Genomic DNA, 17,092 nt, shown 5'->3' on the forward strand with positions numbered 1-17,092 from the left:
TTTGACCGGCTCGTTAACGGTCCTCGGGCACATCGAATCGTTAGGAGAGCGAAGAAAAAGCGATTTGCCATCGCCAGGAGTACCGGTTCGCCACGATGTGGGACCCGAAGCTGCTCCCAATCCATGTCGCTGGGTATTTCCGCGGGTGGAATGTTTGCTCGTCGTATATTTCCATCACCCACCTTGGCTTCCCCTATATAAGGACAAACCCCTGGCCTGTTTCTCGAACTCGAATTCTCTTCTCGCCGTTCTCCTCGATAGCATTTCGACTTCGCTCTAGTTTCTGATCGTGATGGGTAAAACAGTCTTTCTCCCCTTCACATCGTTCATCTTCTTAGTCTTCTATTTGGCTTGTGATCTTATTTGTTGGTTCGGATTTGTAGGCAAGATCAAGATCGGGATCAATGGTGCGCTTCTCTTGTCCTCTGTCTTCCTTGTATCTCCTTAGAGGGATGTTTCTTTGAAGTACCGGTGATGATTTTTAGGGTTTTTTGGTTTGTAAATGGAGCGATGCTTTATCGATATACGTTGATTTGTAATATCGTAGGGTTCGGAAGGATCGGGCGATTGGTGGCGAGAGTGGCTCTCCAGAGCAGCGACGTGGAGCTCGTCGCTGTTAACGATCCTTTCATCACCACTGATTACATGGTAAGACGCTTCTCGCCTCTCTATTCCGTTCTTACTTGAAGCCTTAAGGATCCATACAAGACAAGCTATCTGCTAATGGATTGACTATATGTCCAAGAGTAAGCCTGACTTGTTTGCTCAGATTCAGAAGAGACATGTTCCGTGAACACTCGGAACCCTTGTGGTCACTTATGGAGAAGATGGAACTTCCTTTCTCATCTAAGTGGCAAGAAGAATCGACGACCATGCCATTAGTAGTTAAAATTATACAACTTCTCTAGTCAGATCGAGTCACTTATTTGGTGGTCCATCTCTACAAGAACATGGCCTCCGGTGTTGAGATTGCCTATTTGTTATTCCTGACTTCACTGATGCAGTTTATGATCTTTGTGTGCGCATAAATTCACACGTTCAGAAAAGAAAATCCTATCAAATGTTCCCTCATATTGTTCCTCCGGTTGCAATTTGCTGAATACTTGGTTTGCTCAAACTTATCGCTAGATCTTGTGTTTTATAGCATCTTCCGGTTGGATTGAGTTGCTCACTGTTTATGACTTCGCAGACGTACATGTTTAAGTATGACACCGTGCATGGTCAATGGAAACACCACGATGTGAAGGTTAAGGATTCCAAGACACTTCTCTTTGGTGAAAAGGAAGTCACTGTTTTTGGACTTCGGTAGGTTGGATTTCAGTCTTCTTTTTCCTGATAGTGATCAAACTCAATACTTCATATCGTTTGGAGGATACTTGAACTTACTAGAATTGGTTCCTCAAGGAACCCTGAGGAGATCCCATGGGGTGAGACTGGTGCTGAGTATGTTGTTGAGTCAACTGGAGTTTTCACTGACAAGGACAAGGCTGCTGCACATTTGAAGGTCATCTCTATTAGAATGTTTTTTCTGATGATATTCTCTCAGTTGGTTTTGCTATCATACTGATGGAAGTTTACACTGATGTTTTACTTGCTTTTGTGCATTCTTTAATTCCAGTTCCAATAGTGAACGTTTATTCGACTTAAATGTCCAAAGAAAAGAAATTTAATGCAATTAATTAGCAGTACATATTTTTCATGCTAGCGTTGGATTATCAACCTGAAAAGTAATTTGCATCTAACGGATAAGGAAGGTGGATCAAACTTATTTTAACTTTGCCTTGATGTCAGAGATGGTGTCATGATGGCACTTGATGACCAATCTAAAATGAACAGGAAACTCGATTCAATTTTGCTATTAGGTGATGAATCTTAGTTCATTTAGCTATCGCTCACAAATTGCAACCTTAATCTCTGTCATGCGAAATATTCATTGACTTGTGATGGATATTTTACAAGCTTCAACTTACTGTTTTGAGATTGAGAAAATATCTTCGCTTTACCCTTCCGTTTCTTATCCTTATCTGATTGCTTTTCATAATCATAGGGTGGTGCAAAGAAGGTGATCATTAGTGCTCCTAGCAAAGATGCTCCCATGTTTGTGGTGGGCGTGAACGAGCATGAGTACAAGCCGGATATTGACATAGTCTCCAATGCCAGCTGCACCACTAACTGCCTGGCTCCCCTAGCTAAGGTCTCATTTGCCTTCATATATAGTGTACCTTAAAGAACGTGAAGCCTTTTAGAAATAGAGCTCATCTTATGTATGTCTGGATCATCGCAGGTTGTCCATGATAGATTTGGTATCATTGAGGGGTTGATGACCACAGTACACGCAATTACTGGTAATTTTTTTGTGAAACATAGTATCACTTTTGTTCTTTTTTTGTAACTCTATTTTTATGCTCAATGGTTTTTTTTTGTTCTATTTTCTTTTCCTTTGTTTTTAGCTACCCAAAAGACTGTTGATGGACCCTCTAGCAAGGACTGGAGGGGTGGAAGGGCAGCTAGTTTTAACATCATACCGAGTAGCACTGGAGCTGCCAAGGTATGCTCATACGTTACTCTGTCAACGTTAATCCCCTCTCAAAACAGAGTTTAGTTGTCAGTCACACCCCCATTAGCTGGGGTCATCTTTGTTTGATTCTTCAAATATGTATGTCTCCTATCCTTCTGTCTTGTTTGAATAATGCTTAAAAAATGTTTGAACTTCTAGTTTGATCATGACTTCATACATGACATTCCATATTTCCATATCTGTAGTGTTTGAGCAAGTTTTGGAAACATTAAATGCCATTTAAAGGCCTCATTTCTCATCATATATATTACGATTTTTGAGTTGGCCTTGTTGTGTGGAGATGAATCATCTGAGTAATGTGTTGAATGATTATAAATTATACAAGTTTTATAGATATAAATAATAATTTAATGCTTTTATTATCCTCAAATATTATGGCTTGCATCCTGAGTTTGGATCGGATCGTGGATGAATCTTTTTTTTTAATTTGATTACTGATTCATGTCTCATTTTTTGGTTGATCAGTGGCTTCACTTACAGTTGTGTGTTTTCTTGATTGTCTAGGCTGTTGGGAAAGTTCTCCCTGCTTTGAATGGGAAACTGACGGGGATGGCTTTCCGTGTTCCTACTGTGAATGTCTCTGTGGTGGATCTCACTGTTAGGATTGAGAAGGCTGCAACATACGATCAGATAAAAACAGCGATCAAGTATGTATTCTGAATATTTTGCTGTAGATACCTATTCTAAAACATTAAATAGTTCAAGTATAATGTTGTCGTATGCATGATATCAGATTTTAGATATATTCTTTCTTTAATAGGAGTACTTGCTATGCTCGATCTCTTATTCTATTTCGTGTGGCTTATGTACGGTGTCAGAGACCTCAGGTATAGTATTTTGATGCCAGAAGACTTGGGAGGTGGTGTAATTTGTTCTGATGGTGGGAGTTCCTTATATGTATATCTTGCATTATTCTAGTCTTACTCCTCAATCATTAATGATAGGGAAGAATCCGAGGGCAAGCTGAAAGGAATCTTGGGTTATGCTGATGAGGACTTGGTTTCGATGGACTTTGTTGGTGATAACAGGTGCTGTCTTATGTATATATATATATATATATATATATATATCACAAAGAAATTAGTACAGGAACACTCGTGGTTACTGAGAGTAACTCCCTGTTGCAGCTGCTTTTTATTCTGTTTAATTTGAATCGTTCAAACAGGTCGAGCATTTTTGACGCCAAAGCTGGGATTTCTTTGAATGAACATTTTGTTAAGCTCGTGGCTTGGTACGATAACGAATGGGGTTACAGGTACTTTAAAAGTTTGTGTATCTTAGGTATTTGGTGGACTTCTCCTCTTACTGTCTTTTAAATTATTATTATTTCTTTTTTGAATTTTACAGCTCGCGTGTGGTCGATCTGATTCGTCACATGGCTACCACCAAGTGAAATTTAGTTGCTTAACCCACTATCTGCTGGTGTCGACTTGTTTGTGGTTTATGTTTTCTTTAAAATAATTACCGTGTGATTGGACTCGGGATGGTTGTGTGACGCGACTGATCTTTGTCTTAGTCGAGACTCGCGTGGATCGAATCTGGAGGATCGTTTTTTCTACTGGTTGTGATTGGTATAGCCGGAATCACCAGGCTTCTTGCACCATGTTTTAGCTTCTGGTAATTAGCTGCTACTGTTTCTTTAGACTGAGGTGATGGTGATTAGCCTTGCGGTCGAGAACTTGTGCTCGGTCTGTGGGCTAGTGTTTTCTAACAATTTTACATGTTTCCAAGTTGTGTTTTCAGTTCACTCATGGTCTCTATTTTCTACAGTTCATATGAAGTTTTATTAAGATTTTATTAAGCCTTTGAACCGAGTAGAGTTCTTTTTTTTTTTTTTTTGACAAATGTTTGCCAAACACAATGCAGAAAGAAGAACAGAGTCGTTAAATCTCTCTTAACATTCTGTAGTAAAGATCCTCAGAGTACAAGATATTTCTCTGCGAAACCATTTCTCTTAAATCTCTCCGAAACCATCATCATTCTTCTCCTTCCCGTGTCAATAGGATAATCATTCTTCTCCTTCCCGTGTCAATAGGATAAAGATACAAGGCTAGCTCCGTTGGTGATCAACCACAACAATATCCTGCAATCAGGGCTGATGGTAACAGAGATTAACGTGTCATAACATGCAATATGTCGACTGAAAGTCATCCATATTTCTTCCAATCTGTAGATACAAAGCCTACAAGTCCAGTTGAAGTACTTGTAAAAAGTTTAGTGCCTATCCAATAAGAACTATCAAACAATATTGGAACCAAAGACTTCCGTTAGTTAAGCCAGTATTACCTCTATTAAGATTATCTTATAAAATTAAGAAACCAAGATCCAGAAAACTTACATCAAATCTTTCACCAAAGAATGTAGTAGAATATGAAGCAAGTAGAATTTGCACGGAAAGCCAAAATTTTACCTGTAGATTTCCAGCGAGGACTACTGGCTTCGAAGAGTCATACATCCCAAAGTAAAGACCACGATAGACCATAATCCCAACGCATGAAATATTAAATCCTTTCTAAAGTCCAGCAATGCCAAACCCAACTGCAGGGTCTTCCGGTAAACATCACCAAGACCACTGAATTGCCGTTCCCCGCCCTTCTTCGCTGCCTTTGCATCATTTGCCAAATGCGTACGAGCATAGTCCACAGAGTACACGAAAACCACTGAACGAGCACCAGCAGCACCACCTGAAGCTAGATTGCCAGCAAACCATTTCCAGTGTCCATCTTTGTCTTTCTTAAAATTAAACATCCTTTTGAAGGAATCCTTCAAGGTAAAGTTCAGAGCCTGGAAGCGATAAACTCAGTTTATCAGTAAGTGGAGCTGAAGGGGGGAAAAAGCACAATAAGCAAAACGGTAAGAAGGGCAATTGGTATTCCAGAAAGTGAAACTATAAATCAAACTATAAATAATGCCATTTGTTTCATATATATAAAGTGACTGCAAAAATTGTACATTCTTTTTTGTACAAATTATCATAAAACATGATAACTATGGGTAAATTGAACCAACTGGTGACTGGTTAATTTAACCGACTGATGCTCCATTTCCACATTGTAACAACTGCTTGTAGAGAACAGAAATCATTCCAATAAGTAGGTCATGCATCAAAAGCCAAGACCAAGCAGCATGAAGTTTGATGGTCACACAGATTCCGCAATTTTAGTTACCACCACTATGCTGACAAACTAGATTACAGATCAATATCTGAGACTATAACACTGAAATCACTGTTTGATGATGGCTTATCTATGTTCGCAACATAAGTTTTGATATTTAGACAAAACATGATCTATAGTACAAGAATGTCATTAACGAAGAAAAACATATAATGACACAGTAAGAAGAGTTTCTGAGCAAAAGAACAATATCAAAGTAGTTAAAAGACCATGAAAACCAAGCCAAATCCAGCCTGTTAACTACCAGACATTTAAAGAAGCAGGTGCAAACTGAAACTTGACGATCCAACACGCCTTCATGGTGATTTTTGTATGAAGAAATTCTGGGATTAAATTGAATAAATGTGTAACACAAACACATATAAGTTTACCTGAGCGGCAAAATAACGAATGACATTAGCTGTGTTCCCTCTCCATAGAGACAAAGCACCTTCATCCTTAATCGTTCAGGCAAAGCTGTCTCTCATACAAAGATGGCTACACAGGCTGCAGTTCAAAGCTTGTGGACCTCGAGAAAATCTGGACCCGAGGGGGAATGGGCTGGCAACTTTCTGCATTACGATTGGGTGATTAACTTGATCAGCCATGGCATGCCGATAAAATGACCTACAAAACAACCACTTTGAAGTTCTGCAGAAGATATTCTGAGATTCAAGCAACATTACTAAGATAAATTATAACATATGGTCACTGCCATATTAACTCAAAGCATGAGCAATTACCAAGTCGTAGTATTCCTTCAAAGAATTAACATGTCTACAGATGTGGTGAGGTAGGAAAAAGTCAAATGAACAAACAATTTGCATTACAGGACATACAAAATGTAATAGCATGAACAAAATAGAAGGAATAAATCATCATAAAAGCAAACTCTATTGTTAGTTCCAACTGAACTGCCATGATCACGGAACACAAAGTCTAATTACTAGTTGATCATTAAACAACAAAACTTTGCTCCAACTACTGCTACAGCTCTGTTATCTTTGTATTCTTAAAAAATCAATGGGTCAATGAAGATGCAGCTGGCAGATTTTGCGTTGGCTTCATGCATCTCTATTAATTTATAACTCATAGATGAAAAGGTGGATATTCTTTAGAGATCTGAGCAAATGAAGCCAAAACTGCAATCACGAATACCCAACAGGCACCCTTGACAAGGTAATATGGGTAATATCATCCCCAACAATCTCAACTATGTATTATAAATTTAGCCACATAAAAACCGCAAGTTATAAATCAAAATAGGTATCGTGATGAGATGAGAAGCTACAAGCTGCAAGATCTAAAACCTCCAAGTCACCCTGAGAGGTCAACCACCTCGAAAGCTATCGAGGACGGAATTTGCCAACAAGGATTACAGCAAAAGAGAGCAGATGGGATTCGTACACGAAATCAAGTATATAGAACAAAATCACCCTTAAAACCATTGCAGATCTACCTGATCTAACAGTTTGCAGGACAACCAAATCAACAGTCATACCCACCATATCCATGTCTTAAAACAAGATTCCCAACCCTAAATCGATCGAAGTATGAACGAGAAAATGGAAAGCGCGACAACGATATGGAGAAAGAAATAGATATCTACCAAACGGATAGCTTAATCAAAGATACCACCGATCCGAAACTTAGTAGAGAGCACACTTCTAAATATCTTCAAAAAGACTCGAAAATAGAAAGATGGAAGACAAGAATCGATCGATCCACTCAGATACACGATCAGCAATCACATAAACGACAAGGCCTTTAAAATAGATTCATATTCTTAGAAATCAAGAAAGAGTTCATATGGAAGTAGGGTTTTACCCTTCCGAAGCGTCTCCCTCTTGTCTCGGAGACAAGGCGAGATGCGTTGGAAACGCAACGACGAGACCGAGAGAGGGAGTGGAGCGGTTAAGCCACTCCTGTGCTGTATCAAAGGGCTTTCTGTTAACGTGCAAACCATCGTCAGCGGGACTTGATATATTGACCGTTGGATCTCATCAAAGTACCGACGAGCAATATGATGAGCGGCGGAGCTTGATTCTTTGTAATTTGGACCATATATTTCGAAGGTGCACGTGGCGGAGTAAAAAAAAAAATACAACCAAGTCATGCTTGTTGACCCGTTCGGATACCGACTACTGTGTACCTCCTATACGCAGGTGGGACCCGATCAGTGAAGGAAGGCGGCAGTGACGACATTCAAAAAGGTCGTCGGAGGCATACTTCCACCTGCGTGCCGGCCACGTGACCGAACGCCGCTACCTACTGAACCGTGGCGAATCTCTATCGCAATCGAGGCGAACCGGCGGAAACGGCTTTACCGGAGAGGAGAGAGAGAGAGAGATCAGAAATGAGAATAATAATAATAAATATTTCGAATATCAATTTTCTTTTACTCAAAAAGATTATTTAAGTCAAGAAAAGCTTTAAAAAGTGCCTCTCAAGACCAAAATAGGGCAGAATACAAAACTCAAGATAATTTTTTTTCCAAAAAAATAGCACGGTAAAAATAGTATGAGTAATAGATTTGAGATTTAAATCTAACCTCATGTACGTTATTTAATATAATAAAAATAAAAATAAATGTACATGCACAAAATATGAATATTTATAATATTAACCTCACATCACCAAAAACCTCATGCCACAACTGGAACAGGTCAACAACGTTGGCCAGACGACCGATTCCCACGCACGTAAAACGCTCCTCGCAACCACCAAGCTTTGAGGTAGCATCTCCGACTATCCATCCCGGCAACTGAAACACGCTATAAAACCCTCCTTCCCATCCCACATTCCTCCTCAGGCCTGCACAGGAGGAGAAACAAGCCACCCCAAATAAGTTTCTCTTTCTCTCTCGCTACCATCTCTGCCGTAGCTCCAAGGCCACCGTCGTCAGCAATGGAGATGGGAAAGATCGCCTGTGCCGTCCTCGTTGCCGCCGCGTCGGCCACCACCGCCCTTGCAGCCGAGGCCCCGGCTCCCGGCCCCGCCAGTGCCTCCTTCGCTGTCACCCCCGCTGTTGGAGCCGCCGTCGGGGCCGCCGTCCTCTCCTTCTTCGCCTTCTACTTGCAGTAGCCTCAATGAGCGAGAGAGAGAGAGAGGGAAAGAAAGAAGGCAGCCCGAACTGATTTGATTTGAATGGAAGATCAGATAGTCTGTTCTTTTTCTATTATGGAGTTAATTTCCGATTGAAATGAATGCACCATAACATTTGCAATCACTTTGTTGCCAAAGCTATTGTTAATTCGAATTAGGGAGCTAATCCGACCTGAATCTTCCATTGTTATCATAGCCATCATAGTCAAAGCAAGTTGCATCACCAAACTCCTAAACGGACGACACCATCACATGATGCATAAGCTTGGCAGTGCAACAATCAAAAGAAAACTAAGCACGTCGCCATCGTAATATACACCCAACGTGATGCAAAAGACTCTTCGAGGAGTAATTATTGAGTTTAAATTTCCCAACCGCTTAGAAATTATTATTTCCACCAGAAAACAATAGAAGGTGTATTATGCACTTGTTGGAGGTATGAAAGTGGATCCATCCCAAATCGAATTCCCATCCGTTGGTTGGGTGCTCAATGAATTGTAATTATGAACTTGATTAATTGGCCGTGCATTCAATTTCCGAATGAAAACCTAAATTCAATTAACATACCTATATTTCTATCTAAATTCATCGAAAATAATAAAGTTGAGGCTTTGATAAGGAATTTACCGATGTAGCCTTGAAGGCTTTAAAACTCCCTCTCGATGCCACTTCCTCTTTCCCACCTATCTTCTTCTCCTCCTTGTTGACTCTTCGAAGTCGTATTTGGATGCCGCAAATGAAAGACTTCGAAGCCCTCGTTTGCGGCGGCGGCGGCGGCGACACCAAGGTGGCCTGCGAAACCCAGATCGAAGCACCGCCGCTGCCCCCGCCGGACGACCACGACCTCCCGCCGGAGTCGATGGTGGCGCGGGTCGGCAGCGGCCGGGACCTGTTCTGGGGCGAGGTGGGCGGCGGCGCCGTTTACGAGCGCGACGACTCGACCAAAGGGAACACAAACCCCAAGGCGCAGGCGCAGCAGCAGCAGCAGCACGCCAAACCCAACTACAAGCCCCGATCCAGCTCGCAGCGCTTATCCGGTGGCCTCCAGTCCAAGCCCCCCATCATCGGCATCCCCGGCAAGATCCAGCACCACTCCGGCTACCTCGGCCGTAGCGTCCGTCGCCCCGCCAACGGCCGCATCTTCCCCAAGAAGCTCGCTCGCCCCGGAGGCGACGGTGGCGGACGGCGCAAGTCCGCTGTGCCCGACGAAGACCCGGGGTCGCCCAAGGTGTCTTGCATCGGGAAGGTCCTGTCCGAAAGGGAGCGGGACCGGTGCCGGAGGCAGCGCCGTCTATCGCCGAGTGAGGAGGAGGAGAAGGTTGGGAGGGTGGAGTCCTCTGGGTGCTGGGCGAGCCTATCGGCGGTGATCTGCTGCGGCGACGGGGAGCGGCAGGCCGGAAGCGTTACGAGGCAGACCACGAAGGGGGATTCACCGGCGAAGACAGCGGCGGAGAGGAGGACCACAGGGGAGCCGGCGAAGGAGCCGCCGGGGCTTGCGGCGATGAAGCGGTTCGCGTCAGTGCGGCGGCCGGAGTCATGGGGGGTGGATCTGAGGCCGTTGGACCGGGAGGCGGCTGAGTGCGGGAGGCGACGGTCTGTTGGATCGCTGGAGGACGCGCAGCTGGAGTGGCTGGCCGACGGGTCCGCCTCCGTGTGACTTTAGAATTGTTAGTGCAGAAAATATTCTGCTTTTGTTTCCTCCACACGCACGTAATGCTGTTTTTGTTTCTGTTTTCCGGAGTATTTTTTGTTTGCTTTTTCTAGTCCCCTATTATTGGCGGAATTAGTGAGAGATTGTAAACTAGTATAATAGTAGTACAACTGTGTGTGAGATTGTAAATGAGCATAATAATAATATAATTGTGTGTGTCTTCTTGTGCATCTCCCCCGCCTCTTATCTCTTTTACAATCCCGTGTTGCTACTTGTTTTTGTCTTTGTTGTTGAAATCTAATTTTATTATCGAGAAGGATGTTGTGGAAGCCCCTTAGTGTGCTAACCAGCACAAGATGCCAAACAATAAAATTTGTCCTTGCTGCCGGTGACTTTGTGGAGACTCCCTAGGCCGTGAACCACATTCAATATGGTCCCTACCACCTGAAATGTATATTTCTAAAATCAAATATTACTTTTTTTTTTCTGTATGGCCTACAAGTTTTGTTATATGAAAGAAAATAAGAGCAAGGATGTCACATCAGAGAAGTAAAAAAATCAAATGACGTCCTCTATTTTTGACAGCATATTTTAGGTAGGTAATAGGACAACAAAGAGTTTACGATGCGTAAGAGTTGTTCTAGAAAAGACTTGCCATGTAAGCTACGACTTGCCGAATAAATAAGAAGAAGAAAAATATGGAAAACAAGGACAGCTAGATAGAAGACGTGATGATGGCACAGTAGCTAAGTTATTGTAAATTTTTAATAATTATAATGATATCCCGCTTGTTGACGTCTCTTCTTACCACTTTATTTACAAGTATAGATAATTTATTCAACCCCATCCCCATCCCGTCTCATCTCCATCTTCACTTCATCCGCAAACATTCACAAAACTTTCATATTCTCATAATTAATAATTTTCTTTTTAAAAAAATATTAAAATTAATTAATAATATCAAATTTTATAAATAACAATATTATTTGTAAATTTTATATATCATAATAATATTTAAATATAAATATATCCAAATATTAATCCAAACGATTCATAATTGATTTTTAATCGATTTTTCAAAAACTTAACCCAACCTCTACCCACATCACATAACCTAGTAAAAAATAGGTCACATCCTTCGTCCCCTCCCCATTAGGAGTGGATCCCTATGGGTACCCATACCCTCGATATAATTGACACATTAACAGATTATTTACTGTATAAGATCATAGTCTAAATGGAAAAATCTAGGCTGTAATTGAAACTATAAGACAGTCCAAATTAGTAGCATAACATCCAATACGACATTGAATAATATTGAACGATAAAGAGTATTAGTACAAATCATATTGTGACTATTACCCACTCATGTCAAACGGAATCAAGTTCTGGAACTCACGAAGCATAATCCCGTAATCTCAATCACAGTAACAACATCAAGCTAACAAGGAATCTTCAACCAATATAAATTTAACATGCAAATCTCAAAAGTGGGAAAGCAGTACTGTGAGAAACATACATTCAGAAATATCCTCAGCTAAATAAAGGCGAGATTAAACTGTTCATCTTGAAGAAACTACCGAACTGTTTGTGACAACAAAAATGGGGATATGCTGACGAACTACAGTCTCCTTCCTCTTCTTCCACCCTTTCTGCGGGTGCTGTCTGTGGGGATCGGCGTTACATCCTCTGCAGTAGGAGACAACACATTAAAGAAACTCAGATTTAGATAGTAGTGTAATATATAATGTTTATACAGGACTTTCAAGTACTACCAATCTTTAATTAGAAAAAAAACACCTCTAGACGGAGACCTCCTGACAAATAATATGCTGCCTTGGATATGTGTATATGACTATATGTACAGAGACATCAGATGCATTTCTTGATTGAAGAAATTAATCAAGGTCCTCTGCTGACTAAACATAATGAACCTTAGAGATTGACACATTTGACCATTTAAAATACAAATTGCATTTTCATGATCAAATAGTTAATCCAGATTTTTTGGCAGACCAATTGACAATCAAGTCTCATGGACCAACACTTTTGCCCATTAAACATGCAAAACACATTTTCTGACCAATAAATAATCTAACGTAATTCAGCCAGATAAATTTTAAACAGGCATTAATTAGCTCATTAGTAAAACATGTCTGAAACTATGAAGATTAGAACAATACTAACGCCATTTAATACACAAACTATACTGAAGCAACAAGCATGTCTAGGGAAAAAAAACCACAGTAGCAAAAGGTAGTGCCAAAATGAATGATATACCAACAGTACCACATAACACAGAGAGAAGTGATGATAAATACCAAAACAATAGGAACTTACCAATACGGCCAATTTTCATTCCAGAGCGAGCAAGTGCTCTGAGAGCAGATTGAGCACCAGGACCAGGAGTTTTCGTCTTATTCCCACCAGTAGCTCGCAGCTTAATATGCAAGGCAGTAATACCAAGTTCCTATTGGAAATAACAGAGAAAAAGTAAGCATATCAGTATGACCAGAAAATGAGCACAAATGACCAGAAAATGACCTTGCATCTCTGTGCAACATCTTGTGCTGCAAGCATGGCTGCATATGGAGATGATTCATCCCTGTCAGCTTTAACCTTCATACCACCTGTAAATAGCAAGATATCCATATTTTACAGAACATTATCCAAGATAAAAACAACAGTCAATGACAGACGAGGGGAGAAACTGGGAGGAGGGAGAGAAGCAGAAAGTATAGCAGACACCTATAATAGATGTGACCAGATACGCCCCATGCAAAAGAGAATGCTACACAAAAGGACATCCAAGATTGCCTATCAACGGAGACACTAATGTCTAAACCACAGACACTGTGCATATTTGTCATATTGTGGTCATGTTATATCCTACACATTGTTACAGATCCAGAAACTTTACCGCACTAATGGTCCTCAATATTATCTTTCCAAGAACTCAAATTCATGCACTGTACCAGCCTCAAAGGAAAAAAAACAAAGGGAAAGACTTTTTCGTATGTAGCAATCCCTACGATGAAATCAGCAAGTCTTAATCACTGCCCACTTCAAACCATGGAAAGCAGTTCACCTATCAAATTATGATGAAAATGAACATTTCAGAAAGTAACATCGTAACTTAACTTTAATAAGATACACATGTTTTAGTTACACAACCTCAGAAATACTCAATTTCAAACTAAATGTAACCCTCTTAGATGAATTAAGCACTTCACAAGTGCACTAACAAGTGATATCCACTGAATCACAACAATCAAGCAAAAGAAAGAAATGTAGCCCAAATCCAGTGATCAATTTAAGGAAAATCGAATACAACTCCAAAGAGTGCCTAGAAATTAAATGATAAGGAAAGGTATCAAAGAACTCTTAGCCACCACACATTCATATTGTGTGGTTATGACTCAAAACACTTCCATAAAGTGATGGAGGATGATCTTAAGGGCCATGCATAGAAAACCAAGAAAAAACATTAAATTACATCAAGTGATCAGAAAATTCAAACATAATCAACCAACTGAACTTTTGCATGACAGCCTTACTAGATCAATCCTTTCCTCCAACAGCCAGACATGCAATTGTATGGTCATGACTATTCAATTGTCACTTCTTTTGACTTTCAAGCAGAGCCAAGAAATCCATAACTATTATTCTACCATCTTGCATGCAACACAATTTATCCGAGAATGGTTTTTTTATGCAGCAAATACAACATACTAACATAATACAACAATTCAACAACATTACCGATCATGAAATAGCAATGTTACTCAAAATTCAAATCAGCTCATGTTACTCAAGAAGTACGTCAGCAAGCTAATCTAGGGAAACGGCTGAAAATCTCATCTGATCTCATCCCACAGAAAGAAATGCAGGCAGTTAAAGAAACCTGTAATACGAACAAGTGTTTCCCTCCCAGACAGATCTGTAACATGCTGCAAGCGAGATAAAACAGAACCCGTTAATGGTACACTAGAAATCATGTGCCTTGTGCAAACCATCAGCTCGAAAATAAGGCATTGTATCTCACAATGAAAGTGTCATTGAATGATGCAAAGATGTGAGCGACACCGAACACTTGCTCCCCTTCTCGTACAGCCGGCCCAAGCGTCACATTTTCCTCTTTGGGCTCCCTAGTCTTCTTTCTGCCAGACTGCAGATCGCACACGACAGACAATAAACTCAATTAGAGCCTACTCTTGTTAGATTAGAGAAGAACAGAGCAACACCACTAAGCAATCAATCCATTAACTCACCCCAAACACTATGCTCGTAACAGATTAAGGATCTAAGGAAAACCATCAAAATTGCTACAGAAACCAAAACTTCAAAAACAAAATCCAGAACCCCCCACTTCATCGAAAATAGAAGAGGGAAAAGAGATGTAGAGGACTCGGAAGACATACCATTATTGAAGCGGGAGAGGCGACGGCAAGGTTCGTCGAGGGATGCAAGACTTTGAACCCTAATCGCCGTCCCACTTATATAGTGCTGCTTCCGATTGTGCTTGTCGTGTATGTCGTTACTTTCATCGGCTGATGGGCTCAATGTTGGTTGGGCTTTGATGGCTCAGCTCGGTTTGGGCTAATGTCCGGCTTGGAACTTAACCGCGCTCGAGTCGAGTCAGCCATATCGGGTGATCAAGTCAAGGCTAGATCAGGTTCGCCCATGGTGACGATTTAGTGAGGTTGGCTCGATGTGGCCTCAATACAATGATCCGAATCGGTCCGACACCTACGACTTGACACCCATGGCCTAATTCCCGTGGACTCATTCCCCTATGTTGAACCAAATTAAATTGGTTCGATTGATTTAAGGTGACTTCGGATCAATTTTATCTTGTTTAAGTCATGATGCCATTATGGGGTTAGTTGTTTAAGCAAATTTTTGACATAATTGAGATTTTAAACTTAATTAAATGTGATTTGGATTCAATGTGGCCTCAATACAATGATCCAAATTAGTCCGACACCTATGACTCGACACCCACGGTCTAGTTCTCGTGGACTCATTTCCCTATGCTTAGCTCTATGTAGTTGAACCAAATTAAACCGGTTCGATTGATTTAAGCTGACTTCGGATCGATTTTATCTTGTTTAAGTCGATGATGCTGTTCTGGGGTTAGTTCATATTGTAAGTTTAAGTCAATTTTTGACATAATCGGCTTGATATAAACTTTGATTCGATGTGATTTGGACACCGATCAAAAGTAATTCTTAGTTTAGAAAATAAATATTTGAGCAAGTTTTAACAATAACCAAAGGAAATGGAGATATCGATTGTGAAAAAATCAATAAGTATCAAATCGATTTTTTGTCGGGGCATTCGGAAGGTGTGAACTTATCTTAAATCATAAAAATTATGATTTATTTAGAATCCAAACCCGGGATCTAATATATAAAATTTGAGGATATTAAAAGTATTAAATTCTTATTCACATCTATAAAACATGTACAATATATAATTGTCATGAACTTATTGGGCTAATTGGCCTATCAATTTTGTTTGACTCAAACCATAGGCCAAAATACTTAATTTAAAGTTAATAATAATATACTCATTAGACTTTTATAAGTTAATTTTAATTTTGCTCACTTCCGATGTAGGATTTTAATATCAAATCGATGGAGGTATGAACTTATCTTAAATCATGAAAATTATGATTTATTTAGAATCCAAACCTGGGATCTAAGAAATAAAATTTGAGGATACTAAAAGCATTAAATTCTTATTCACGTCTATAAAATATTTACAGTTTATAATTGTCATGAACCTATTTGGTTAATTTGCTTATCAATTTTGTTTGACTCAAATCACTAGTTAAAATATCTAAATTAAAGTTAATAATAATATACTCATCAGATTTTTATAAGTCAATCTTAATTTTTCTCGTAGGATTAATTGGAGTGTTTTAATTTTCATCACTCAATGGCTTAATGTCCTCGTCAAGATATAGTATAATCTAGATCAAACCCTAATATCGTACTTGTGAGGTGTAGCCTAATAGTAGCTCCAAGTCGTGATGAGTCCTTCTGACTCCATTCACATATAGTTTTTCTCACTTAAGCCCCCTCATCATGCCTAAATATCAGATCAGTTCCGATATCAAATATAACGACCCAGACTTTATAGGATAACCGACCAAGATTTCTATATCTTTTTGAAATATTATAGAAGATCAAATTTATCTCTTAATAATTATAGCCCTCCCCCAAACACTTGTAGGCATATGTAACGAATTTGATATTTTGATATTTTCAAAATAAATATATTAAGGACCCATGTAATGTGTACTCGTACCTCTTCTATGATTGAAAATGGAATACGTTATAAATTAAATTATAGAAATTTCCACTAGTAGCCATACATGTGGCCACTTGGGTATTGGGAAGAAGATGTCTAAGAATAGTACCAACATCTTGTTCAAAAAGATAAATTAAATTTAGAAATAAAATTCTTTAAGATGAAGGAATGTAATCACTTGAATTTTATTTGTATTTCCTAAATAAAAAATTTCATAATTAAAACTTTACCATATGACTATAATTTATTTCCTAATAAGTGTATTCCTAAAATGTAAATTTAATT

At 39.7% G+C, this 17,092-nt stretch overlaps 3 protein-coding genes and 1 long non-coding RNA gene across 5 annotated transcripts; 2 read left to right on the top strand and 2 right to left on the bottom strand.

Moving 5' to 3' along the window:
• Positions 1-177: 177 nt before the first annotated feature.
• On the top strand, positions 178-4,325 carry LOC103996744 (glyceraldehyde-3-phosphate dehydrogenase 2, cytosolic). The gene is made up of 12 exons (XM_009417729.3): positions 178-296; positions 384-407; positions 548-648; positions 1,190-1,305; positions 1,405-1,504; positions 2,048-2,194; positions 2,285-2,345; positions 2,451-2,548; positions 3,083-3,225; positions 3,523-3,606; positions 3,744-3,833; positions 3,926-4,325. The coding sequence occupies exons 1-12, from the start codon at positions 293-295 to the stop codon at positions 3,969-3,971; spliced, it is 1,014 nt and encodes a 337-aa protein (XP_009416004.2). The 5' UTR covers positions 178-292; the 3' UTR covers positions 3,972-4,325.
• Positions 4,326-4,483: 158 nt separating this feature from the next.
• Positions 4,484-7,649, bottom strand: LOC135649349 (uncharacterized). 2 transcript variants are annotated; one of them, XR_010501237.1, is made up of 4 exons: positions 7,561-7,649; positions 6,126-6,360; positions 4,989-5,362; positions 4,484-4,673 (listed from the first exon to the last, which is right to left on the bottom strand). It is a non-coding gene; the product is annotated as an uncharacterized LOC135649349 (long non-coding RNA). The 2 variants fall into 2 exon arrangements; XR_010501238.1 differs by having other exon boundaries at positions 6,126-6,305; positions 7,561-7,636.
• A 1,697-nt stretch (positions 7,650-9,346) lies between these two features.
• LOC103996745 (uncharacterized) lies at positions 9,347-10,719 on the top strand. The gene has a single exon (XM_009417731.3). It carries the CDS (start codon positions 9,566-9,568, stop codon positions 10,493-10,495), a length of 930 nt encoding a protein of 309 aa, XP_009416006.2. The 5' UTR covers positions 9,347-9,565; the 3' UTR covers positions 10,496-10,719.
• Positions 10,720-11,931: 1,212 nt separating this feature from the next.
• LOC103996746 (small ribosomal subunit protein uS11y) lies at positions 11,932-15,022 on the bottom strand. The gene is made up of 6 exons (XM_009417732.3): positions 14,911-15,022; positions 14,535-14,657; positions 14,394-14,439; positions 13,034-13,119; positions 12,830-12,959; positions 11,932-12,178 (listed from the first exon to the last, which is right to left on the bottom strand). Exons 1-6 carry the CDS (start codon positions 14,911-14,913, stop codon positions 12,111-12,113), a joined length of 456 nt encoding a protein of 151 aa, XP_009416007.2. The 5' UTR covers positions 14,914-15,022; the 3' UTR covers positions 11,932-12,110.
• Positions 15,023-17,092: the final 2,070 nt, after the last annotated feature.

The sequence above is a fragment of the Musa acuminata genome, chromosome BXJ3-9 (assembly GCF_036884655.1).
Source record: "Musa acuminata AAA Group cultivar baxijiao chromosome BXJ3-9, Cavendish_Baxijiao_AAA, whole genome shotgun sequence".
Lineage (NCBI taxonomy): Eukaryota > Viridiplantae > Streptophyta > Magnoliopsida > Zingiberales > Musaceae > Musa > Musa acuminata.